Here is a 27,658-nt window from a genome sequence, read left to right as displayed (position 1 = left end):
TAAAAACTTTCTGCTTATTATGTTTTGTTTAACAACTTAAAAGCTATCTGTAGACCAGAAATAATTATTTGCTATATAATATCAAAAAATGTATATATAAATGGACTCATTCAACATATATAAAGAACTCCTCGGCCGGGCGCGGTGGCTTAAGCCTGTAATCCCAGCACTTTGGGAGGCCGAGACGGGCGGATCACGAGGTCAGGAGATCGAGACCATCCTGGCTAACACGGTGAAACCCCGTCTCTACTAAAAAGTACAAAAAAACTAGCTGGGCGAGGTGGCGGGCGCCTGTAGTCCCAGCTACTCGGGAGGCTGAGGCAGGAGAATGGCGTAAACCCGGGAGGCGGAGCTTGCAGTGAGCTGAGATCCGGCCACTGCACTCCAGCCTGGGCGACAGAGCGAGACTCCGTCTCAAAAAAAAAAAAAAAAAAAAAGAACTCCTATAGATTACAAAGAAAATGACAAACACCCCAATATATCAATGAGCAGAAACATTTGAAAAGGTCTTTTCCATAAGAAGTTATCTGAATGAACAGTAGGTATGAGAAAACCAAAATAGGATATCTCCATACACAGGGTAGAATGGCTATAATTTAAAAGACTGAAAATATTAAGTGTGTGGGAAGGTACAGCACCTGGAAATGGCCTGTATCTTTCATAGAAATGTAAAATAATACAACTTCTTTGCAAAACTCTGTGACCATTTTCTACCCATTCACCAAACGATTTCATCCCTAGGTTTAGATACCCAGGAAAATAAGTAAAATAAGTATAAGTATGTATATTCACAAAAATAATTGTACGAGAATATTCATAGTTACTTATGCACAGTAGCCAACAAGCAAACCTGTCTCCCATCAGAAAAATGGATATCAAATTGTGTGATAATCATACCATCAATAGGATATTACTTGGCCAAAACAAAATGAAACAAGAGAAAAACACAATCCAACAAATTAGTGTCATATATAACCACCTAAGTAAGAAAAGTCAAAACAAGAGAACATACTAAATGATTAAATGATTCCTTTTCTTTTTTTTTTTTTTTTGAGACAGAGTCTTGCTCCGTTGCCCAGGCTGGAGCGCAGTGGCGCGATCTCATCTCCGCTTCCCAGGTTCAATAAATTCTCCCTGCCTCAGCCTCCCAAGTAGCTGGGATTACAGGCACCTGCCACCATGCCTGACTAATTTTTGTATTTTCAGTAGAGACAGGGTTTTGCCATGTTGGCCAGGCTGGTCTCGAACTCCTGACCTCAGGTGATCTGCCTGCCTCAGCCTCGCAGTGTCTTAGGATGACAGATGTGAGCCACCAGGTCCGGCCAAAATGATTCCATTTTTATGAAGCACATGAATAAGCAAAATTAATCTATGGTGGCTGCTATAGTTTAGATATTGGTCCCCTCAAAATTACATGTTTAAATGTGGTCCCCAGTGTTGGAGGTGGGGGTTAATGGGAGGTGTTTGGGGCATGGGAGTGGATCCCTCATGAATAGAATAATCCCCACCGGTGGCTGGGAGAAGGTAGTGAGTGAATCGAAGAGTGAATTAAACACAGCCAAGGGAAGACCCAAGTCTCATACTTCTCTTGCATATTCCAAAGTTCCAGGGAAATTCCAGGTGATAGAGGTTATTTCCCGTACTGTTAAAGCAAGGTTGCAGACACTTGGGAATTTTGGTCCCAGTACTCTAGGAGGGCACATCTCTGTCCTGGAAAATAATACAGGAATGAATTCTCTTCCCGTGACTCATTCTGCTCATTCTTCCAGCATCACAAAAACCAAAAAATAGAAATATGGCCAAACACATGATTTGCTATCCCTCTTCTTCGGGTTTCTTACCTGTTACTTATGGATAATAGCTTTACCTTAAGGATTATGAAGATACAATGTCCAAATATGAGCAGTTTTGAACAAAATGCCTTGTACGAATTGGTCAATGAATAATTACTAAATAATTATGTGAATATTTACTGAATTATATGAATCATATGAATAATTACTGAATAATTATTGTGATTGCTTTTATTGGCAGTGCTGAAAACTCATCCCTGTGTGACCTCATGTAAGCCATGTAACTTTGTGAACCTGCAGTTTTATCATACTTGACAGATTTTCATTCTGACACAGAATGTCAGGACTCCCAGACCCCAGAAAATGCACTGACTTAAAGCCTTTGATGCATCTCAAAGCAATATCCTTACAGTGTCATTGGAGGATGGTGTGGGCTGCAGAGATGGATGCTTTCAAATGGGATTGATCCAGTTCTCCTTCCTTCACTTCCACATGAATGCTGGGCAACCCAGGGTCACACCCACTGCACCCTCAACTCAGGCAAGTCCACCAGCCAATCTTAGGAGACCTGGGCTACAGGACAGTCTCCCAAGTTCCAGGCTCACAAAACCTAGGTGGGAATGAAAGCTGAGAAAGTGAGGAGGTGGTTCAGGGGGTCACTCTTTCCTACTCGTTCCTCTCCCCTCAAACTCACCTTCTATTGCACAGCAACACTGAGGATCACCAACCAACCCTGACCATAACCTTGATCTTGCCATGTTCTGTTAGTGGAATGCAACCAAAAATCAATGGTGTTAGTCCAGCTCAACAAAATATACATCAAACCATATTCCACAAGAACTGCTCATGGCCCTGTTCTTTTCAGTATATGGGAAAACAAAATGGAAACAACAAAATAGCATCAAGTTTACAAAAATTCCCAAGATAGATGGTCACACATGTTTTCAGGAGACCTCTATATAAATGATGTTGATCACTTGATACCTTGAAAAGAGCTCTTGTGGCACTAGAATGACATCCATAAGTGACAAGTATAAAATGTAGTGCTCAGTGACATTAAAAAACAAATCAACCCACATAGAGGAAGAGCTTTGGACGTAGGGATGCCAAACTGGTCTTGGGTGTGATGAAAACCCAAGATGGTGCCCCAGTAAGATAAAAGAAATCAACATAACAATGGGATGCAGCAAGAAGAATACTGAGACAGGAAAGAAAACATTTTTAAAAAATGAATTATTCATTCACTTTCTAGTGGATACAGAAAAAACTGCAGAAGACCCAGAGGATATCAGGGCAGGCTAAAAGTTTGATATCTTACACTTGTGGAGAAGCCTTAAGATGTGTTTTAACTTAGAGCAGGTGGGGTGACTTCATGACTACCATTAAGAAAATATAACCTGTTGGGAAACTGTTTCTGCCTTGATGATTTTGTACAGACAAGAGCTAAACAGTGAGGAATATGCTTAGATGTATTGGGAAAGAGATGGGTCTGTGCCATTGTCACAAGGGTACACAAATACTGAGAGTGAATGCTGAAGGAATGATCCCATTGGTGGTGACCCTCAGGTGAGACCAGGGTGCCTGTGTTTCAGCAAAGCCTGGGCAATTGGAATGCAGGCTCCTAAGATTCCATGACACCCCCACCTTCTAATTCTGTTATTGCAACTGGAGACCGTTACCTGGCACGCTGGCCACAATCTCCCTCACTCTTGTTAGAGTCTGAGCTACAGGCAGTGCCTTCAGCTCTGAGCTAAGGTACCTCGAACCTTGTTTTTGTGGTTAAGGATCCTAAAGTGCTGTGCGGAGTGATCACGTTTTTCTCAACAGTAAGTTAAGAATTTCAGTTACTGACATCCCTCAGTCCTGATTAAACCTATTTGATTCCACCAATTTTTAACCCACCATATATTTGTGTTTCTTCTCCCCAGTCCCTGACTCCACCTCTTCTGCCACAAACGTCAGCATGGTGGTATCTGCTGGCCCTTGGTCCAGTGAGAAGGCAGAGATGAACATTCTAGAAATCAATGAGAAATTGCGCCCCCAGCTGGCAGAGAAGAAACAACAGTTCAGAAACATAAAAGAGAAATTTCTTGTAACTCAAGTGGCCTACTTCCTGGCCAACCAGCAGAATAAATACAGTAAGATCTCTAGGCTCACCATCATGAAAGTGATGAATGACATCCTGTCTTCTCTCTGAGAAACTAAATGCTCTCTCCATCAAAAATAATTTAATCCTTCCCCTACTTCTAGGAAAATAGAAATGGGTATTTTAACATTTTGTTAAAGTTGGAAGACAGAGGTACCAAAGTATTTGGCAACTTTCCATGTTTGCAGTCAGGTGGGGGTGGGACTAGAGTTCAAATCCCAGTTGCTGATTTTCTGACACAGGCACAGAACGACCTGTTTTCTCCAAGAGGCTAAATCATGTTTTCAAGAATCCTCTCTGTACCATATAAGATCCGGCAGACAAATAACATCTAGTCTGTTGTTCTAAATGTCTGGGGCTAGTGAACTTTTATTCAGTTCAAGCTTCTGTTGAGGCCCAATAGGCAAAGCTCTGTTCTAGGGACCCTGAGGGAAATTTGGTGATAGTACCCAGTACCCGCTCTGAGGGGCTTCAAGAGGAGTCTGCTCCCAATAGAACCTGTGGTAGCTATAAGTGACAGCATCAAGAGCAGGGAGTAGGGGCCGGGTGCGGTGGTTCACTCCTGTAATCCCAGCACTTTGGGAGGCTGAGGTAGGCAGATCACAAGGTCAGGAGTTTGAGACCAGCCTGGCCAACATGGTGAAACCGCGTCTCCACTAAAAATACAAGAATTAGCTGGGCATGGTGGCAGGTGCCTGTAACCCCAGCTACTTGGGAGGCTGAGGCAGGAGGATCCTTTGAACCCAGGAGGCAGAGGTTGCAGTGAGTCAAGATCGCGCCATTGCACTCCAGCCTTGGGGACAGGGCAAGACTCGAAGGAAAAAAAAAAAAAAGCAGAGAGTACCCTGGTGAGAGGAAGTCCTGCTTCCTGGGGCACAGGCTCTTGTTCCTAAAGAGGAAGAAAGATCGCACCCGAGAATGTGTGGAAGTAGCAGTGCAGTGGGCAGAGCAGGGACCCGGGGCCTGTGTCCTGCACTCCATCCAAGTTGCTTGTCTTTTCTAATCCTCAGTTTTATCATTTGATCATAGAATACTACAATAATACCTACCTCTGTAAATTGCTGCAGTGAATTACATGAGCTATTTCTTGCCAATCTCCTGGAACAGTTACTGGCACAGAGTAAACACTATCTATTAGTTCTTCATTCTACTGTTTCTAAATTAACACAAACTTTATTAGTATTTGGGCATATTTCCTTCATGGCCTTATGGTCTTATGTCTCATACTTTATGTTTCAGATACGATTCTTAAAATCTTATCTGAAGATATGATTTAGAAATCAAAGATTTAAAAAATCTTTGTCATACTTGTCCTTGAAATTCCCAGTAAAAGGGAAACCATCAGTCCCATAGTCCTAGGGGCCTTCCCGACTTACAAGAAATCACTGCTTCATGGCCCAGTGCAGTGTTTTAGAGGAGAGGCTGAAGGCTTGGGAAAGCGGCCCCGCATTCAGACTCAGACCTCAGGGGCTGTGAGTTCTGACTCCACTTCGTTGTGGTTGAATCATCTTGTCAATTTCCTTGATGTGCCCTTGAGTTTCTCTTTCTTCGTCTCTAAATTTTGGAGGATCAGATGCCAGAAATTCGGGAGACTGAAGAGTAAAGATGTGGAAATCCCTGCCTAGAGCCTGGTAGCGGGGACAGTTTTGTCCTTGGGATGGACCTGCCTCCTGCCCTGTAGGCAGTGACCACAGCAGCATGTCCAGCCTTCCACTGAGGCAGGCGTGTCTGTCTTTTCTCAGAGTATGAAGAGTGCAAAGACCTCATAAAATCTATGCTGAGGGATGAGCTGCAGTTCAAGGGGGAGAAGCTCGCAGAGCAGCTCAAGCAAGCTGAGGAGCTCAGGTGAGGGGGCCCCGTGGGGGCAGGCAGGTGGGCAGGTGTGTAAATCTCTGACGTACAGCAGCTCGGCGGGAGAAGTAAGAGCTAAGCTGGGTCAGGGAAGGGCAGGAATTGCCATGGCAGGCTCACGACACACAAATATTTATCAAACAGAGAACAAGGATAATAATAAGTTATGGGTTGCAGTTGTTTCTCAGAGCCTTGTTTTCTCTTTTTCAAACAAGTAATTGTTGAGGTGAAATTTGCATAACACAAAATTAACCAAAGGAGTGGGAACCACCCAGCAGCATTCAGTATACTCAAAATGGTGTGTCATCACCACCCCACTTACCCTTGGTCAGAATCACTTCCTGACTGGCTACGGCGTCTCATTCTTCCACTCAATCAATGTTGCCTTCTCGGCCCTGTCATTCTTTTCTTCTTTCATCTTTTCAATTCGCCCCATCTGCACCTGGCCTCATTTCTGTCCCTGGCTTTGTATCTATCGCCGCAAGATGCACTATGCGTATTTTCACATGGAAATGTCCGTGGCCAGGGTGAGGAACTGAAAGGATGTCTTTTTGAAATGGAATTAGGAAGACACCTACTTTTGTTTACAGAAGAGAAAGATGAATGAAATATCATCAAGGATCTTACAGGAGTCCTCTCTGATACAGAGGAAGCCTGTAAACCATTTTCTCTTCTTTCTCTTGGCCACAGACATTCCTTTAAACATGTGCTGACCTTCTGCTTGGAGGTCTCCTTGAGGACATTGTCTCAGAAATCTCTGTTGCAGTATTAGAACTGATCACTCATCCCTTTCCACTGTTAAATGTTCTCTACCCTCTCACCTTAGGCAATATAAAGTCCTGGTTCACTCTCAGGCACGAGAGCTGATCCAGTTAAGGGAGAAGTTACGGGAAGGGAGAGATGCCTCCTGCTCATTGACTCAGCATCTCCAGGCCCTCCTCACTCCGGATGAGCCGGACAAGTCCCAGGGGCGGGACCTCCAAGAACAGCTGGCTGAGGGGTGTAGGCTGGCACGGCACCTTGTCCACAAGCTCAGCTCAGGTAAGGTGGCCACAGGCCCTGATGACCCCAAACCCCAGGCTTATGAGAGACTCCAGACCTCCACACTTTCACAATGACGGTTGTATCGGTGGGGCTTTTTTCCACTAAACATATGTGGCCATGACATGACCAGGACTTCCTGGGTAAGAACAGAGATGAGAAACCCATGAGGTTGGAGGTCACAGTATTGCAAATGTCCCTCCTTCCTTGATGGAAGGTGGTCTTTGGAGCAAGAGGCAGTATCTGTCTAGTTTTAAAGGACAGGAAGGAGGCTGTGACGGGAGGACGCTTGTTAGAGTGAAAAGAGCTCTGGACTAAGAATGAAGGTTCCCAGGCTGTCTCTTCAGCAATGTTCTTAGTAACTGTTGGTGAGTGATTTATTTATCTTTCCTGGGTTACTGTCTCTCATTCTGCAAAGGCAGACACATTATCTCTTGCAAGTGTCTCTATCATTCAAATGCCGGAACACTTATGACTGCTTTTCAGAATGAGATGAAGCCCCTCGCCGTGTGGTGTTGGAGAAGGCACCTGATGTGGGGGCATTTGGTGGTAGGAAGGGCTTTAGACTGGAGCACTCCCCACGGAGAGAATGTCCCTGAATAACACAGCAGAAGCCACGTGGAGGGCCTGTGCATTCTCCAGATGTATAGAGGACTGTGGGACAAGTTTGTCCTCTCCTAAGAGAAAGAATTAGTTTCTAAATGCAAACTGTGACAGGACACCAAGCCCATGCCTGGGAATCAGATCTGTGGCGGGATGGGGGAGACAGCTGCCAAAGGCCAGAGAAAGGCTGCACAAGCCTCCAGTGATATGGGGAGCAAAACGTCTTTTCAGTGTTTGGCCACATCTTGATGGTGGCCCTCCAGATCAGAAATGCATTGCCTGATGGATCAGGAAACAACGCCAGGGCATTTTGTTAAAGATAAAACATGAGAGCTTTCAGTTCAATGCTGACCCATCATAGATGTTCATGTCTCTGTGCACATTGGGCTGACTGTGCTTGCAGAGTGTGAAGTGGGAAATATCTGAACGAACACTTCTGTATTTACAGAAGATGATGAAGATGAGGATGAAAATGATAAAGCTGAGGAGGTCGATAAAGTACAGGAATCACCTGCCCCCAGGTAAGACTGAATAATCAGGAGCAGGTAATGGGTGGTAACATATGGAAAAGGTCTCAGCAAGAACACAAAGGGAGTGAAGGTAGTCACGGATTCCGGATGCAGGATAAAGAAAGCTGCAGAGTACACTGATTTCTTGCACTCACCTAACAAGGAAATAGGCCTGTTAACATGTTTGTCCATTGTCTTCATGGTACCTTAAGGAAGACCCTCAATAAACTCACTAGCCCCAGGGACTTCCTGCACACACAGAGAAGGCCTGTTCTACCCTGTTGTGAAAACCAGGAGGAGGTGCAAAGCTGCTTTCTCCATGGTTGTCTTTAGATACTTGTTATGAATGATAAATAGCAAAGAGGCAACAAGCAGAGGAATTAGGAAGTACCTAGCAAAGTTAAACACCAGGAAAAGTACCTAGACAAAAAAAAAATACATTTTATCTCACAATGTTAAAATAAAAAGGCCTAGAAGGCACACCATGTCTGGAGTCTATAATGGGTCCAAAGCCTGCGTTCCCTTGGCCACAGTATGTGAAATTCAACCCAGCTTAGACACAGGGTGTGGCAGCTTTGTCTCTCTGTGTGTGCTGTGTGTACTGTACAGGGATAGCTGAGTCTTCATCCTCCTCAGCTCCTATCTGTCCAGTGCAATGAACACCAGTTGCTCTCTTCCTCTCTGGCTCCCATGGCAGCCATGCTCCATTGCAGAGAGAAGAGGATTGCCTGTTCTCTCTTAATGGGAACCTCTTGTTTGCTTTCTGGAACCACTCTCTTATGCCTCCTGTCAAAACCAGCTAGGACTCCCTGGGGTCCAATCCCTCTCGGTCTAATCTTCTGTCATCTCTATCCCACCTGGCTCATCAGGGAGGCGCAGAAGGCTGAAGAAAAGGAAGTCCCTGAAGACTCACTGGAGGAATGTGTCATCAGTTGTTCAAATAGCCACGGCCCTTGTAACTCCAACCCGCCACACAGGAACACAAAAATCACATTTGAGGAAGACAAAGCCACCTCAACTCTGATTGTAGATGGTGAATCCTCTCAAGATGAATGGCAGGATACTCTAAACATTCTCCCAGGTAACCTCTATTTTCCTTGTGTCTCCTACCTCTGTCTAGGCTATGGAAGATCAATTCTGAGGATGGGCTGTATACACACATATTGGTTTGAGTCAGAAACTAGGATGGAGCTAGGTACGGTGACTCACACGTATAATCACAGTACTTTGGGAGGCCCAGGTGGGTGGATCACTTGAGATCAGGAGTTCAAGACCAGCCTGGACAATATGGTGAATCCCATCTTTACAATAAATACAAAAAATTAGCCAGGCATGCTGCTGCATGCCTATAGTCCCAACTACTCAAGAGGCTTAGGTGGAAGAATTGTCTGAGCCTGGGAGGTAGAGGCTGCAGTGAGCCGTGATTGCACTGCGACACTCCAACTTAGGCGACAGAGCAAGAACCTGTGTCAAAAAGAAAAAGAGAGAGAGAGAGAAAGAGAGATAGAGAGAGAGAAGTGAAAGAGGAGAGAGAGAATGAGAAACTAGGATGGAATATTAAACACAGATACCAGTGGATCAGAGAGCTTTCCTGTCCTCCTTGGCCTATGTCATACCTTTGTCATCCTGGCTCCAGTATCAGGTTATTGGAACAGAGGCAGGTGTGACAAAACCATAGCTACCCATGTACAGGAGGAGTACAGGAGGTATCTGTCAGGCCTCTTAGCTCAGTTCCTATGTCTCTTGTCAGCTGCAATGGTGTAATTTGTGTCTCTGAACAATGTCCGTGGAGTTTCTTTGCCTGTCTGAGGCCACTGACAGCCTTGTCCATTTATTTGAAGATGTTCTTTCCCTGGTTTCACTCTCCTCATCTCCAGTCTGGATCTCCTTTAAACCAGCTTGTCTCAACTATTCAGTCAACTGAAACCAGGACATCAACACTTGTACCCTTATCTTGCTTATAAGTTTCCATAAAGCAAGCCTGGGTCCTGAGTTCTTCACCCTATGAGTGGCCACTGTTTCTGGGTAGCACCACAGATTTCTTTGCTTTCTTTCTTTTTCTTTTCTTCCTTTTTTTTTTTTTTTTTTTCTTGTGATGAAGTCTCACTCTGTCACTCAGGCTGGAATACAGTGGCACGATCTTGGCTCACTACAACTTTTGCCTCTAGGGTTCAAGTGATTCTCTTGCCTCAGCCTCCCGAGTAACTGGTACTTCCAGTGTGCGCCACCACGCCTGGCTAATTTTTGTATTTTTAGTAGAGGTGGGGTTTCACTATGTTGGCCAGGCTGATCTTGAACTCCTGACATCAAGTGATCTGCCTGCCTTGGTCTCCCAAAGTGCTGGGACTAGAGGCATGAGCCACCTGCCAGCCCCACAGATTCTTTGTTAAGCAAAAGTTGTTAGAATTAATCTATCAGTTCAGTTTTCTATATAAATTTCTCTAACCATTCATTGACCATGATATATGAAGAGATAAATCAGTATTGCAGCAGCAGTTCTGGAAATCAGTTAGGGCAATTTTTGAAAATCTTAGGGAAAATGATTTAATTGTTTGTGCTGACTCAGGTCAGAGGATATAAGATTAAGATCCACCAGATGAGGGAGATTTTGTCCCACGGATCTGAAAAGCAGGCTCATCTACTTCTGTCAAGACTTAATCTAGGGCACATTAGAACGTTCCTGTCAGAATATCACATTCTTACACTGAGAATATTTATGTCCTTGTGCTATGACTGGACACTGATTTGGTCTTGTGTGAAGCGTGATTTGCTTAATGTGACCTGCTCTTCTGAATTTGTTTACAGAAAATCCAAATGATCATGAGGAAGAGGAAGGGAAAGCGCCAGTGCCCCCCAGGTAACTCTGTAGATTTGTGGGATGTTAGTACAATAGTGACACCGGGAGACTGTAGATCCAGGGAAAAATAGAAAGTGACGAACAGAACTGCCTCATCCATTCATTCAGCTGCAAATTATACGTTTTAACAATGCTGTCTTTTTGACTGTGGTACTTGAGTAGGTTACACATTTCTTTCTTTCTTTTTTTTTTGAGACAGAGTCTTGCTGTGTCTCCCAGGCCAGAGTGCAGTGGCATGATCTCGGCTCACTGCCAGCTCTGCCTTCTGGGTTCACGCCATTCTCCTGCCTCAGCCTCCCAAGTAGCTGGGAATACAGGCACCTGCCACCATGCTGGGCTATTTTTTTTTTTTTTTTTTTTTTTTTGTATTTTTAGTAGAGGTAGGATTTCACCATGTTAGCCAGGATGATCTTGATCTCCTGACCTTGTGATCCGCCTGCCTTTACCTCCTAAAGTGCTGGGATTACTTACAGGTGTAAGCCACCGCGCCTGGCCAGGTTTCAAATTCTTAATCCCCTCTTGCATAGGAATATGCAATCAGTTGAGCCAGGTGAACTAACCAAACTCAGGGATGTCACCTGTTCTCTCCCATGTGGTTAATCCAGAGTGAGACGCATGTATACTTTCTACATATTTGATGTCAGCGTGTTGGCAAGTATTTCATTACAAAACAGGGAAATGGTAATTTATGTCAAAATATTTTAAAAATGGGCTTTGAAAAGATAAGATCTGTGTATCTGGAATGCCTCAAGAGCTGTGTTTACTTGGGTGCTGCATGTAAACATCAACACATTTAAGCATAGGAAGCCAAGCCCTGTGTCAGTTCTCTGCGCTGCAAGTCGTGATCGCGGTTTACAGGGAGAGTCTGGGACCTCCCGCAGCAGCTCATTTGTGACAAACGCGCTGAGCACCTGCTGCTTGCGTTTGCTCTGTCCCCAGGGCGGTCACATCCACCCCACATTTAGAAGGATAGATTTTTCTGTCTTGGAGGAGACTACCCCTTTGGTTTCTGTGACCACTCCCTTATGTGTCCCATGAAACCACCTGAGATGCTGTGGTGTTGAATCCCTCTTGTCACTCCTCTCCTGTCTGGCGCATCAGGAAGCTGCAGGAGTCTGAAGAGAAGGAAGTGCTGCAGGACTCTCTGGAGGAAAGTGTTCTGACTTCCTGTAGTCACCATGATATGTCCCAATCTTACCAGCCTTGCGAAGCCACTTTCTTGGCACTGGACGAACAGAAAGTTTGCTCTGCTCAGGACGTAGCCAGCGAACACTCCAATTCCAAAGGGGAGGAAACCCCACTTGGCTTCCCAGGTAGGCTCCCTATTCTTGGCACCCCACGACCAGTCTAGAATGACAGATGCTATACCTTCAGATGGACCCTATACTCATACACTGGTTAGAACCAGGCTCTAGGATTGAGTTTGAAGAAGGCATCCCATGAGTCAGAGAGTTTTGCTCCATCCTAGCTGCAAATCACATGTCATCTTTCATCTTTGCCCCACTAGCAAATCACTGTACCCAAGGTTGACCTGACAAATTCACATGCACCCCTGCGGCCTGGATGCGGGATTTATCCATCAGTCCTCCCAATTTAGATTGAATCTGTCAACTCACATGGGATTTCTACCCAAACAGCCTGAGTTTTTATGCTGTCCAAGGCCATTGGCAGCCATTTCTATATTCCTGGGGCTGTCATTACTCTTGTTCCCTTCTGTCAGGCTAGACACTGTCTCTTTTTAGTTGGCTTGTCTTAGCTAAGAAATCTCTGAGTACCAGAACATGAACACCACTATTGGACTTTTGATGTTTCTCTGAAAGAAGGCTGGGCCCTGGAACTCCCTACAAGATGAAAGGCCAGTGTTTCTGCAGAGCATGAGAGATTCTTTTGACGCAATCTATCCATCTAAATGTGAATTCTACAAAACCACCAACGGTAACTTATCAGAAGGAAGCATGCTGAATACTGCAGTAACCCTCCTGGAAAGCATTGAAGTGGATCCCCAGGATCTCTCAGTAAAAAAGGATGTGTTTAACTGTGCTGTGGCTCAGGACAGAAGGGACTATGATGATGACCTGTTATGTTAAGGAGATTTGCTCCATGGCTCAGGAAAGTAAACCTAGTGGCTTCTCACAAGGCTCATGCTGAGGCCTCCTAGGAAGTTCCTCTCACAATAGGCTGTTATGACACTGAGTGTATTTATGCCACTGTGTAGGTTTGGACACAAGTGTGTGCATGTATGAATGGGATCAAGTTCATGTGACTGGTTTTCTCTCAATGTATTTGCAGAAAAGCAACTTGGTCTTGAAGAGGTGAAAAGACAAGAAACAATTGCTCCCAGGTAATTGAGAAAAATCAGGAACTGTCAATTCAGGGTGATATCTGTACAACTCATATCCACAGAGAACCAGAAAGTCCTGAATATACCTAATGCATCCCTTCAGCCAACCAGAAATGATCCTTTTGGACAATGTTTTCTGTTTTCATTGTGATACTTGTACTATTTGCCATTTCTTATTAACTTCTCAAGTTCCGTACACAAAACCAGTTGACCTTGTGAACAACTAATCAGTCACAGAGATTTCCTGCAAGCAGATATGTTCTTCTTATGGTTTCAACCACCCTGAGATGCATATCTGCTTTCTGCTGGTTTTGCATTAGCACAGTGGTGAGTGTTCCACGGCAAGAAAGTTTGATAGAAAAATTATTATTATACCATGCCACGAGATTAAGAGAAAGGGGACTTGATGACATGAGATTTTGGGGATATTATAATGCCTCAAAATCTGTGCTTACTTGGCCAATACGTATAAAATTCAATACAATTTAAGAAAAAAGGATGAAACCACTGTTCTGGGACATGATAATCAGTAAGTCATGACTGTACCATACAGAAACACTCAGTCTCCTGCCTCAGAAAATCATAATCTGGCCAGTACTTGATGCTTCTCTCTCTCTTGTCTCTCTTTCCGTCTGTATTGCTCACCTACCCCATGGCAACCACACTGCAACCCACCAAGAAGAGGAGAATATTGAACTCTTTAATGGGTTGACCATTTGCTTTCTGTGATCGCTCCTTCATGCCTCACATGAAATCCAACTAGGGCTCTGAAACTTTTTGGATTAATCTGTAGTCCTTCCTACCCTGCAGGCTCAGCAGGGAACCGCTGAGGGTGGACAAGCATGAAGTCCCCCGGGAGTTACTGGATGGATGTTATTTGATTGCTTCTGTTCTTCCTGACCTGACTCACTCCTGCCAGCCTTATAGGAGAACTTTGTATTCTTTTGAAGAAAAGCAAGTCAGCTTGGCTCTTGTAGACAGTGAGTACTCCATTGTGAACATGATAAATCTCTTATTGGTGCCCCAGGCAGACTTTGTAATCCTTGCACCGCGCACTCCTGGCTGGACTTAGACGTGTCATTGGTGTGGGCATCACTCGTAGACACAGGTTGATTTGCTGGAGCTTAGGCTGTAATGTTGGCTCTCCTGCTACCCACCTCCTTCTCTATGGCCTGGTTCCTGACAGGCCATGTATCGGTGCTGGTCTGTGGCCTGGGGATTGGGGGCCCCTGTTCTAAATCATCAAAACCTGAGTATTTGGTGAAGAAGGCTGAATATTACAGTCTCCCTCATACAATGCAATTTAGCTATTTGCCTAGAGTCTGTGGGGAAAAGGATTACTTCACTGTTTGGCCAGAGTCAGAATGGAGGATGTTGGGATGATGGCCTACTAGCACAGGCAGATTTTGCCCCATGGCTCAGGAAAGTCAATAAGCCAGTTTTCTCAAGACAAGACCTTATGCCTCCTGAAATATGTCTCTCGCAGTATCCTGTTCTCATACTGGAAAGTTAGATGTCTCTGTGTTAGGACTGGACAGTGAATTGGACATGTGTGGAGGGGAATCAGCTTAATGTGACAGCCCTGTCTGAATTTATTTGTAGAAAATCTAAATAACAGAAAGAAGATGGAAGACCAACAACTACTGTGCCCCAGGTAAGTCTCAGGAACTGTAGACTGTTCATTCACTGTTGACAGCTGGAGACTCCAGACCTAGGTAAAACAGAAAGTGCTATATATATATATATATATATCTCCTTTCAGCAAGTCACAAATTATCCCTAGTCATAAGATTGTCTATTTTCATGGTGGCACCTGCATAGGATCCCATTACTTCCTCCCTCTGACATTTAGTAACCCGCAGTTGGTTACTCAGGTCAACACACCTGACTAGGGAGCTCCTGCAATTGCCCCTTCTCTCTTGGGTGTGGGGCCACAACCAGTGTGATGCAGACTTGATTTTGGCTTGTTTCTCTTCATCATGTGTTAGGACTTTGGTAATAGGAAAAGGAACTAGAAAAAAACCATAGCCTGTCACTATATTGAGAATAAGAGGCCTGAAGGTGAAAGGTTTTGGAGGCTACACTTCCTCTAATGCTACAATCATGTACCTATTGCTTATCAACTTCAACTCATTTTATGCAAAACCACTGAAGCCACTGCTTTAAGTAATCTCTCCATACTGTGTGTCATGAGGGTGATAACAGAGGGCTTCCTTTCTCCCTCCCCATCGCCTTATAATCTGGCCAGTTCCCTGAGCACAGCCCCACACCACATTCCCTTGGAAGCCACACTTTATCCTACAAATTAGAGGATACTTTTCCTCCTTTTAAATAGATTCCCATCTCTGATTTCTGCAACCACTGTCTCAAACCTTCCACCAAATTCAGATAGACCTCCGTGGCACCTGATATTCCATGGATTAATTTTTAGACCTTCCTACCCCAACAGGCTCAATAGGCAACCGCTACAGGTGGAGGAGCATGAAGTCCCTCAGGAGTCATGGGATGAAGCTGACTCGACTCTTCCGATCCCTCCTGACCTGACTGACTCCTACCAGTCTGATATGAGGAGTGCCTTGCATTCATTAGAGGAACAGCAAGCCTGCATGGCTCTTGATGTAGACAGTGAGTACTCCGTTGTGAAGGTGATATAAGTCCTAAGTGGACCCCAAAATCCTTGGGCCTCCCACCCGTGGCTGGACTGAGAGTTGTCAACACTGTGAACTGGACCTAGATATACATGTAGATTTGTATTGCTCTGGAATCGAGTCTGAAACAAAGACGTAAGATTGGGTCCATGAACTTTGGCCTCTTCCTAGTCTCAGGCCATTCTTGTGGCATCCTGGATCAACTGTTAGGACACTGGACCCCAAGCAGGTGTGAAAAATTCACACCAATGTACGTAACACATGCCCAACAGGTGTCTGTCAGGCCTCTTAATCTGAATAAACTTTGTCTTGCCAGCTATTGTGTTCCTTACAAGTTTCCTTCCCCAACCATGTTCCTTCAGGTTCTATGCCTGCCCAAGGCCAGTGGCATCTTTGACTACATTTCTGTTAGAGATATTACCCAGATTTCAATGAACCAAGCCTCATTCTCTGTGTCTTCGATGTTGGCCTGTCTTAGCAGAGCAGTCCATCACCTTTTGTTATGTTTGCAGAAGCAAGACTGGGCCTCGTCACTCCTAGATGCCATGAATAGCCAATGTTTCTTTATAGCACCAAAGATTCATTTTGATTCAAGAGGCTGTTGATTCCCCCCTTCATTCTAATTTCAGTGTCTAACATCCTCGCAACCATGAACAATGTGGGTATTTAATGATAGAAAGCTAGATATTTCCGCTAGAAAGCAGTTGGGGTATTTGCTTTAAATTGGTGTGAAAAATGTTGCATAACTCTGCACAAAATCAGGAGTGATGATATTGGGATGATGATCTACCACAACAGGGAGATTTCACCCCTAGGCTTAGGGAAGAAACCCAGAGCACCTCTCTCATGACAGGACCTCAGGCCTCCGGGAATATTTCTCTCACAGAGTCCTGTTCTCCCACTGAGGAAACCGATGTTTCTATGTTAGGATTGCACAGTGGATTGTTTGTGTGTGTAGGGGAACCTGCTTAATGTGTCTGTCCCTGTCTGAATTTATTTGCAGAAATTAGCAAGGATCAAGAGGAGCTAGTAGACCAAGACCCACCATGCCACAGGTAACTCTGAGGAATCATGGACAGTCAATTCAGTGTTGATATCTGGAGACTCCACATGCAGGGAAAGTCAGAGAGGGTGCTGAATATACCTGTTTCATCTGTTCAGCCAGCCATGAAATAGCCATGTTCATAATGTTGACTCTGTTCATTGTATACCTGTATTTGTTTTTTCTCCTTATTAATCTCTGTAAATTGTACTAGTCTGCATTCAGTTGACTCTGCTGAACTGATCAGTCACAGACATTTTCTGCGGTCCTCTTTTCTGTCCTTTTTGCTTAAAGTGAAGAAGAGGTGCACATCTGATGTCTGCCACTTTGACAATAACATGTTTGCAAGTATTTGATAGCAGGAAAGTGAGTGAAAATTACTCATGTCCTGCTACAATATTGAGAGCAAGGGATGTTGAGGATGCACTCACTCTGTCTGTGAAGCCTTACGAGCCTGTATTCATTTGGCCAGTGATGCTAATTTCAACAAATGTATGCAAAAGTGCTGAATGCACTGTCATGGCCATTTCACACAGGGATTGTTCCATCTCTTTCCTCCCCAGCTTATTGTCTGTCCAGTGCACCGAGCACCTGCTGCTCTCTGTCTCCTGCTCGAGACAGGGAAGCATCCTTGTATCTCTCTGAGGGGACTGTCCTTTGCTTCCTCTGGTCCCTCCTGTGAGCCTCCCTATAGACCCAGCTGAGTACAGTGGTTTTGGTTCTCTCTGGTGTTTACCTTATGTCGTCTTTACCCACCAGACTGAGGCAGGAGCTGCTAGAGGTGGAGGAGCAGGAGGTCCCAGAGAACTCCCTGGATGAAGTTTACTTGACTCCTTCGGTTCCCCATGACCTGTGTGACTGCCACCAGGCTTATAGCGGCACCTTGTACTCACTGGAGGATCAGCTCGCCTGCTCTGCTCTAGATATAGCCTGTGAGTACTCCAGCCTGAAGGTCACAAAGCTCCACCGTTCTCCCAGGCAGCCCCTATCTGTTTTGCTTTGTGCAACTTGTACAGCTGAGGCGGTTCATCTCTGTAGGCAGGCCCTGTATACTGAGCCTGTTTTGAATCTGGCTCTTGGATCTAGTTTTAAGCACAGACATCCACTAGGTGGAACTTCCTCTTCTGCCCAACTGGCTCATCTGTCACCTGGCATCTTCTCACAAGAGCAGGTTGTGCGTATCCAAACAGACCAGAGAAGGGGATGGTGAGGGATCGTTGCAAAATCTTGACAACAGTAGCTCACCTGGAGAAATCTGTATAACAGACTTTCTTTTTTTATTTTATTATTTCATTTTATTTTACTTTAAGTTCTGGGATACATGTGTAGAATGTGCATGTTTGTGACATAGGTATACATATGCCATGGTGATTTGCTGCGCCTATCAACTCGTCATCTAGGTTTTAAGCCACGCATACATTAGGTATTTCTCCTAATGCTCTCCCTCCCCTTTTCCCTCAACCCCCAACAGGCCCTGGCATGTGTTGTTCCCCTCGCAGTGTCCATGTGTTCTCATTGTTTAACTCCCACTTATGGGTGAGAACATGCGGTGTTTGGTTTTCTATTCCTTTGTTAGTTTGCCCAGAATGATGGTTTCTAGCTTCATCCATGTCATTCACTCTGCAAAGGACATGATCTCAATCTTTTTTATAGCTGGTGTAAGGAAGGTGTAAGGAAGGGGACCAGTTTCAGTTTTCTGGATATGGCCAACCAGGTTTCCCAGCACCATTTATGAAATAGGGAATCCTTTCCCCATTGTTTGTTTGGTGAGGTTTGTCGAAGATCAGATGGTGTCATTCTTTAAGATAGGGCATCTCGGCCGGGCGCGGTGGCTCAAGCCTGTAATCCCAGCACTTTGGGAGGCTGAGACGGGCGGATCACGAGGTCAGGAGATCGAGACCATCCTGGCTAACACGGTGAAACCCCGTCTCTATTAAGAAATACAAAAAACCAGCCGGGCGAGGTGGCGGGCGCCTGTAGTCCCAGCTACTCGGGAGGCTGAGGCCGGAGAATGGCGTGAACCTGGGAGGCGGAGCTTGCAGTGAGCTGAGATCCGGCCACTGCACTCCAGCCTGGGTAACAGAGCAAGACTCCGTCTCAAAAAAAAAAAAAAAAAAAAAAAAGATAGGGCATCTCTCTTTTCTGAAATTATGTTGCTAACTGCTGCCCTGAGCAGTGCCCTTATCTCTTTTCTGGCCACCCACATGTGCTTGCAGTTTTGCTCAATTATTTTGGAGGTCTGTTTCATGATTTCTGTGTCCCAAGCTAGATTCTCTACTTTAGGGGTCCCCAACCCCTGGGGCCATGGACCTGCGTTGGTTCATGACACACAGGAGGTGAGCAGTGGGCGAGCATTACCGCCTGAGCTCCGCCTCCTGTTGGATCATCAGCAGCATTGGATTCTCATAGGAGCTTGAACCCTATCGTGAATTGTGCATGTGAGGAGTCTAGGTTGTGCACTCCATATGAGAATCTAATGCCTGATGATCTGTCACTGTCTCCCATCACCTTCAGATGGGACCAACTAATTGCAGGAAAACAAGCTCAGGGATCCCAATAATTCTATATTATGGTGAGTTGTATAATTGTTTCATTATGTATTACAATGTGATAATAATAGAAATAAAATGCACAATAAATGTAATGTGCTTGAATCATCCCAAAACCATCCCCCCACACTGCTCCATGGAAAATTGTCTTCCTTAAAACTGGTCCCTGGTGCCAAAAAGGTTGGTGACTGCTATTGTATGTCCTCTGTGGTAGCTTCCCTCCACTGAAGCAGTCTAGTGTCCTTTCCTCCATGCAAGGCCATAGCTTACATCCTCTGTAGAGCGCTAGTAGATTTTACATGGATGGGATTGTAGTTTCAACCACGTGTTGGTCTCAGTGCTATATTCTCACAGAAGCCATTGACAACTCGTATATCTGATGAGGTGCTGGCCTAACTGATGAACAAAGCAGAGTGGTTCCCGTCCCCACGATCTCCAGAAAACCCTTCCTCTTAGCAACTTCCCCTTGAGACAGCAGCTTCACAGGATGTGTAGAGAAAAATATCCAACGTTCATTTCTTCTTGCTCATTCTTTTTTTTTTTTTTTTTGAAACGCAGTCCCTCTGTCACCCAGGCTGGAGTGCAATGGCATGGTATCGGCTCACTGCAACCTCCACCTCCCAGGTTCAAGCAATTCTTGTGCCTCAGCCTCCTGCGTCGCTGGGATTACAGGTGCCTGCCACCACGCCCAGCTAATTTTTGCCTTTTGAGATGGAGTCTTGCTCTTGTTACCCAGGCAGGAATGCAGTGGCACGATCTTGGCTCACTGCAACATCCACCTCCTGGGTTCAAGTGATTCTTGTTACTGAACCTCCCAAGTAGCTGGGATTATAGGCGCCCACAATCATGCCTGGCTGATATTTGTATTTTTAGTAGAGATGGGTTTCACCATGTTGGCCAGGCTGGTCTCGAACTCCTTACCTCAGGTGATCCACCGGCCTTGGCCTCACAAAATGCTGGGATTACAGGCATGAGCCACCGTGACTGGCCTAATTTTGCCTTTTTAGTAGAAATGGGACTTCACTATGTTGGTGAGGCTGGTCTCCAACTCCTGGCCTCAGGTGACCTGCCTGACTCGGCCTCCCAAAGTGCTAGAATTACAAGCATGTGCCACCATGCCTGGCCTGATTGTTGGAGATTTTACCCATCAAATCATCTTCTAGTAAGAGCAAGGAACTCTGTGATGTCAACAAAAATGTATGGCCTCTATCTATTTTGGTAAGTGCCTTTGATGTTGGGACCATCCCCTTTCCTGTTTTCCATTGCTCCCTGAGTTTCAAAGAAGCAAAGGCTTTTTTTTAGGATCACAGCAATTCATGAAACAGAAATAAAATACACATTGACTTTGCATCGGCTGTATGCCAGGCCCCTTGCTAAGCAAGCTCTGTCCTTGCTGTAACTCGTTCAGTGCTCCAGGGACACTCCCAAGTTTGCGGTGGCATCTCCATGTTAGAGCTGAGGATGCCGAGGCTCAGAAAGGTCCACTCACCTGCCCAGGATGTCTTGACTAGTTGCAGTGGGAACATAAGCCCCATATCTACCTGACTCCAGAGCACAGTCGCTGTTATTTATTTCTGTGTTGGCAGGAGAACGTGTCAGGGCTGAGCCAACATGGGTGCTCACCCTTTTTTATTTTGTAGAAATTAATTTGGAAAGATTTCAAGTTGAAACAGAAAAGTTGCTAGCCTGGTACAAAGAACTCCTGCAGCCCCTGGCGCAGATTCCCGAAGGAGGAATGCCTCTGTGCGCTTTGTCTGTGAGCAGAGCTAGTGGCTCCTCCAGCCCCTCCAGGGGGACCTACAGCTCCATGGGGCTCTCCTTGGAAAATCACACAGGGGATGAAAGGTCTTAGTCTCTCCCCAGCCCCTGTCCCCAGGGTTTCTACTCTCAACTTGGCCATCCTTGAGCCCCTGTAAATCTGCAGGGCTCTGTCTGAGGAGCACCCCAACCAGGACAGGGCTTCTACAAGGAGGAAGGGAAGTGCTCAGACACATGTCTCAGAAGTGACATGCCTCTGATATGGGCCGGCTCTGCCAGAGCATCATGAAACAGGGGCCTGGGGAGGCCACAATCCTCCATGCAGATGGGTTGAGATGAATGAATGCACCTGTCAAATTACACAAGGATGCATCCTGTGTGTGGGTTCATGACAATGGTGTGTGAATAGTGTGCACAGTGCACAGCCCTGACCCCAGCAGCGGTTTCCACAGGTGATCTGCTCCATCCATCCTCTCCTTACAGCGGAAAGCTTGGTAGAACCAAGGAGAATACAACCTAAATGATCACTTGATCTATAATTGAGCGCTTTTTCCCACCTGTCCAACTCACAATACTACCGTATTTTAGAAGTTTGAGAAAATATTTTCCCTTTTCTCCTGAAAATGCAAAGAATATTCAAAGTATAAGTTTAATAAGACTCAGTAGTCTAGCAAAGAGGGACAAAATGACATGACAAAATTAAGTAGTAATAATTAAAAACATTCCTAGACATTGATTCTAAACAGCAAGTGCAGAGGATCAGAAAGAGAGACCTGTGTTTGCCCAGTCTTCACCAATGAGATTTGTTGTTTCAGCATGTTGTTCTCATTTGCCCAATGTGAACTATCTTAAAATCTTAGAGTGTCCTAAGTGACTGATTGACTGATGGTTAACGATCAGTAAACTGTGCCCTGAGTAACTAAGGAGGCCACACCAAGCCAAGAGAAGTGCTCCTGGACAAAGACGCAGAAACTGGAAGGCACCCTGTGCAGGGCTGGGCCAGGGAGCAGCCAGCCTGACCCCAGGGGAGACTCTGTGTGAGGGAGTGGTGGGAGGTGATGCTGGATAGGATCACGGGGCAGAAGATAGTAGGAGCACACAGGCAGAGTGAGCAGGGAGAGCGGTGCAGTGGGCAGTGGAGAGTTTTCAGAAGCAGAGTAGGAACGTGGAAAGAACAGGGCTTTTGGGTGATAAATTGCTTGTGGTATAATTGCTCGCGTGGAGATGGCAGAATCAGAGAAAGCAGTTGCAGGGGTGTATGAAGCCAGGCATCAGTGATGAGTCTGTGCTCTCAGGAAGACGAAGGAGAACAGATATACAGAAGGCATTTTTAAGAAAACTTAGAGAAATCTTGGTGAGAATGAGGATGTGCAGAGGGGAGGAGAGAGAGGAGCCCTGCAGCAACGTGGATCAACCCCTGCAGGCCCCGTCCTTCTTCTGAGGCAGATCTGGACTGGCGTGAGGCCACCGGAAGTCTTTCCTTAGTCCACTTTCTGAGAGTGTGATTTCCTCTTCCTGTGGAAATAGCAATAATTTTTATGAGGGGTGCTGCCCGGACCCCACTGGAGGAGCGGGTAAGATGAGGACTGTGCTCGGTGTTATCTCCCTACAGAACCACACACGCTGATCGGTAATACCTGTGGCCCCTAAGTGTCCGTGAAGGGACTGGTCCCTCTAATACTTTGCTTATGGCTGCTGAGACCCTTCATATGGCAATAAGATGTATATGTGTGGGCAGGTGGTAAAACCATTATAGGCGATAGGAAATTCAAAATGTCCTGGACCCCTGAAAAGCTTTCCTCATTTAGTATTTGGTCTATAGGATCCCAGCCCCCTTTTCCATGGTTCTTTCTCAAAGCCTGGTGGCTCTAACTCTTGCCCTGTTCTTATACCCCTGTGTGTGGAGGGAAACAACTTCTCCTCTCCTATGCTCTGAGGGCTCTCTAGAACTTTCCCTCTAGGCCACCGGAAAGAGACCAATAATGACAGAATAGTTAGCATGACCTTGTTAGCCAATCCAAAGCCCTCTGGGCTGAAACAAGGGTATTTCACTTCAGGGACGCCCAGCCTGGGCACCTGCCATCTCAGCATCCCCAGGCACAAACAGGAAAGGTGACCATGCCTGCATTTACATGATGTCTGTCTGCGTGGCCTGGGTCACTGGGTGGCTTTACTGAGAGGCAGGGACATCAAGGATAGGCGTTCTGGGCATGCGTAACAAATGGAAAACTGAGGTTGTTCCTACTGAAGACCCTTCTCTTTCAGCTCCCGCCCAGGCAGCTTGTCCCCACCGGCCTTGGAGTGGAGACTTGAGCCACCACCTGTCAGAGGTTGAGGCTTCACAGGCACAGCCGGAGCTGAGAACCCTGGTGCCCAATTGTCTGCGACCGCAGCTGGATCAAGGGTTTGACGGCGGCTATGGCTTAGCCAGGCGGGGCGTTTCCTCCGCCACCTGCAGCTTCACAGCCAACGCTGATCCTGGGCAGCAATGGCCCTTCCAAGGTAGGAAGGAAAGGGGACCAGGAAGCTCTAATCCGGGTGTTGGTGGTCATGGTGCTGTGGGTGGAGGAGACAGTGGGGCCTCTTCATGCTTCCTCAGAGTCAAGTTGAAATCCACGATGCTCCAACCCAGTGAAGTGAGCAAGAGCCTGGGGCTCAGGATCAAATTTGCTCTCAGGCTCTGGCTTTGCCACTGTCTGGTTGTTCGCTTTGGCCAAGGTTTTTATCTTTTTGCTATTTGTATCTCAGTTCCCTCATGTGAGATACCTGAAAAATCATATCTACCTGTAATCATTATTGAGAGTATTAATTATGATAATTTCCAGAGGGCCGGATTCAGTAACAATTGCTCAATAAACCTATGAATAGATGATATTGAATCATTTTCTCTTTCTGGCAAATTCGCACTTAGATAGTGACTACACATGCGGTGTTTCGTCTGCGGTAGAGCAATTGTTAGGATCTCTGCTTTCTGGGGACCCCTCTTCCATTGCTTTCTTACAAAGTCTCCTTTGCCAGCTTTCTTCCTCTCATTACCCATCCCTTATGAGGCCAATCTTCCTTTACCAGACACTTTCAATAATAACCTATTAGGCACATTCAGTAAAAGTGTAAATCCTGGCCCACAAGTCAGTCTCCTGACGTATCCAGCTTCTTCTGCTTTTTCAGCTTTTTTTGAAATAAAAGGGCAACCTTCCCATGGAAAGTGTACAAATCAGTCTCTTTTATGAAACTCCATTTAGTTCATCATCTCTACTACGTCCACAGCCACGTCCTCAGTTTCCTTCTTCCAGGGATCCACTTCTGCTCAGATTTCCTTAAAACCCTGGATCGTGTTCATCCTTACTCTCCGTCCCACTCAATATCTCCTCCTGGAGCCCCTGGGGCTGCCTGGTGCTCATCTGTCAGGCGATGCCCTCAGCTGAAGAATAAGGAGACCCATGTCCTCAGGAGGAGGGAGGGTCACGTGATATAACGAGCACCATCTGGGTCCCTGAAGAGGACACATGGAAGGCGCTCAGTGAGTGTCGGGGGATGCGTAGTCCCTGACATGTGCCGTGATAACTTCGAATATTTAAACATATTTCTTCCCACTGGAATCTCTTTTGTTTCTCCGTGGATTCCCACACCCCCAGCCAAGACTCACCCCACTGGCTCAGACACGCCCTCTCTTGCTCATTCTCCCTGGAGTCTAGAGCATGAACCAGGCTCCAGGTAAGAGGACAGAATGAATGCCTTCTGTGCCTTTTGTTTTCTTTTCCTTCACCTGGTGATTTCTCCTGGCTTTCCAACTGGTCATTTGTTTCTCACCACACTTTTTCTTCTCAATATTCTCATGTTTCCATTTCTTTCCAATTTTTATGGACGAGAAGAGTGGTTATACTGTTATATTCAATAGCTCCCATATCCCTGTATAATATTTTTGTTAGATTAATATGTATATATAGATATATGCATTTGTATCATTTGTCATATATATTAAGCATATTTGGTGTGTATGTTATATAGGGTATATATACATGCAGGAGATCATATAATGATGCAAGTTTTGTAACTTCTCCATGTTTAGTCTTCCTGGTTCTTTTCTCTCATCAGCTGCTGTCACCTCTGTCTGATCTCACCTCTGTGCCCCATGGGCTGCCGCCCTGCCAGGCCCTGCCATCGCCTTCTCCTGTTTGAGCTCAGTTCTGATTTCACTTTGCTTTTGCTTGAGTTTTATAATCTCTTCCTTCCCAAAAGCACAGTCTATATACAGTGTGATTTCCTTGCCTTATCTACCTGTAATCTACTTGTGTTTCTTAATCCTCTGTTGTTTGAATATTTTTGTGAATTGGGAGTGTCTTTGCTTCCTGGCAATCTTGTAATCTGGCGAATGTAAGAAAGATCAACAAAAAGAAAATATCAAAGTGACTCCATTGGCTTTGGACGCCACTTTTCCTTATTTGATGTTCTTTGGGTAGGAGGAAAGTCACAGTGAGAACATGGATGCCAGTGGATCCCATTGTCTGTGGTTTTATTTTCAGAGCTGGGTTCGGAGCCTTGCCTTGGAATGAAGAACCCTCCCCAGCTGGAAGGTGAGGCTCTTGAAGGCTCAACCGACAACACACATGGGCATCAAGTCATTGGCCACATTCATGCCTCAAGTGTCCTAAAACCGAAAATGATCAAAAGAAAACTGCCGTTCAGCAGGTGGAGACTGGCATGCAGATTCCCTGGCCTGCAAGCTTAGAGCAGGAAAGTAATCACATCTATGGCTCTTAGCGGCACTCACTCCTTATTTCTCTCTGTCTATGATGACAGCTCATTCTCCCACTGCTGTTCTCTTCCCTATTTGTGGGTATTGTCTGAGGCCCCTGCTGCTTCTCACGTCCAGGTTCTTCCCATAGTCTGCTCTCCCGCTCCTTCCCAGAAGACTGGGACATGGAGTTGTAAGGGGGTGGGTTTCTCTGCAAAGGGCCCTCTCCTTCTACAGCCCTCTGCTTCTGAGTGTGCATGGTTGACGCTGAGCACATCCTCTCTGGGAGGTGTGAAAAGCCATCACTGCTCCGGACAAAGGGGATCAGAACGAAAGGGTCATCGGCTGCTGGTTGGGCATAGGCAGGTCCTTATATCTGCACTCCAGGCTGACTGGAAGTTCAGGGGTGTTTTCTTCTCACTTGTGGATGGCACTTGCCCCTTCAGCTAGCCAGAGGCTGAGGCTTCAGCTCATCCTCCCAGCAGGAGCTCAGTTTGCCCCTGGGCTATCACAACTTAACAGTCCCTCCAGACTCAGTCATCAGCAGGACTTGACATAGATGCTCTTTTCATTTTTTCTTTTCTCTCTCCTACAGATACCAAATACTGCTGGAAGGATGAAAAAGATGAAAAGATGTCACAAAAAGTAGCTTTTCTGCTTGATGGAAAAAACTAAAACAGCAAAGCAAGTTGAAGTTCAAATACAACACTGCAGGGGTCCTTTGCTGAGGACTGAATTTTAGACACAGAACGCTCTTGATGATTTCAACCCACTAGGATCCATTGATTTGAGAAACCACAATCCGTCCCATTTCCACTTGTGATGAATACCCAAGGACACCAATTCCCAGATGGACAAACAGCATTGAGAGGCCTTAGCCCTGCTCCTCTCAATTCCATCCTGTAGAGAACAGGAGTCAGGAGCTGCTGGCAGGAGACAGTATGTCACCCAAGACTCTGCCGGTGCAGAGTATGAACAATGCCATGTTCTTGCTGAAAACGCTTAGCCTGAGTTTCATAGGAGGTAATCACCAGACAACTGCAGAATATAGAACACTGAGCAGGACAACTGACGTGTCTCCTTCACACAGTCCACATCACCACGAATCACACAACAAAAAGGAGAAGAGACATTTTGGGTAGAAAGATAATGTAGCTACACTTCTTTAGTTATTTTGAACCCAAAGTATCTCCTCATCTTTTTGTTGTTGTCATTGATGGTGGTGACATGGACTTGTTTGTAGAGGACAGGTCAGCTGTCTGGCTCAATGGTCTTCATTCTGAAGTTGTCAGAAAATTTCCTTATGATTAAATTCAGCCTAAACATTTTGCCAGGGACACTGCAGAGTCAATGCTGTGAGTTTCCAACCTCAGCTCATCTGCAGGCAGAGAAGGTCCGGTTTGTCTGTCACCATTGTTGTTGTATCAGGACTGGTTACGTGGTTAAGGAGGGATCTGGGAGATCTGTCCTTTGTAGAGACACCTTATTTATAATTAATTTGGAAAGTGGTTTGAAAAAGGATAAATACCCCGTATTCTAACAATCTTCCTCTGACAATTTCATCATCAATTAATCACCCCTGGCTGTGTCAGTTATTATATTTATGTTTGTACATTGGAAATTTCTATCTCAGTTCTTACTATGAACTTATTTCTGTTGGCATTCTGTTGTGAAAAAGAATATTCCCTGCCCAAATTTTAACTTTCATCCAGGACTAATTTTAGTCTATTAAAGTTAAAATGTTTATGTTTTAAATCTGTTTAATTAAAATATTCTTGCCTATCA

The 27,658-nt window shown here is 45.5% G+C and overlaps 1 protein-coding gene across 1 annotated transcript; it reads left to right on the top strand.

The window, feature by feature from the left end:
• Positions 1–1,258: 1,258 nt before the first annotated feature.
• Positions 1,259–27,658, top strand: NBPF7 (NBPF member 7). The gene is given in 17 exon segments (XM_031656749.1): positions 1,259–3,619; positions 3,722–3,931; positions 5,682–5,784; positions 6,617–6,831; positions 7,883–7,955; positions 8,813–9,024; positions 10,749–10,800; positions 11,328–11,372; positions 11,374–11,406; positions 11,974–12,113; positions 13,090–13,141; positions 13,952–14,121; positions 16,793–16,844; positions 17,591–17,763; positions 23,404–23,640; positions 25,662–25,872; positions 26,469–27,658. Coding segments are annotated over 15 exon segments (1,938 nt in total). The 5' UTR covers positions 1,259–3,619; positions 3,722–3,756; the 3' UTR covers positions 25,868–25,872; positions 26,469–27,658.

The sequence above is a fragment of the Papio anubis genome, chromosome 1 (assembly GCF_008728515.1).
Source record: "Papio anubis isolate 15944 chromosome 1, Panubis1.0, whole genome shotgun sequence".
NCBI lineage: Eukaryota > Metazoa > Chordata > Mammalia > Primates > Cercopithecidae > Papio > Papio anubis.
Note: the sequence above shows the minus strand (reverse complement) of the source record. Positions and strands in the feature narration are given on the sequence as shown.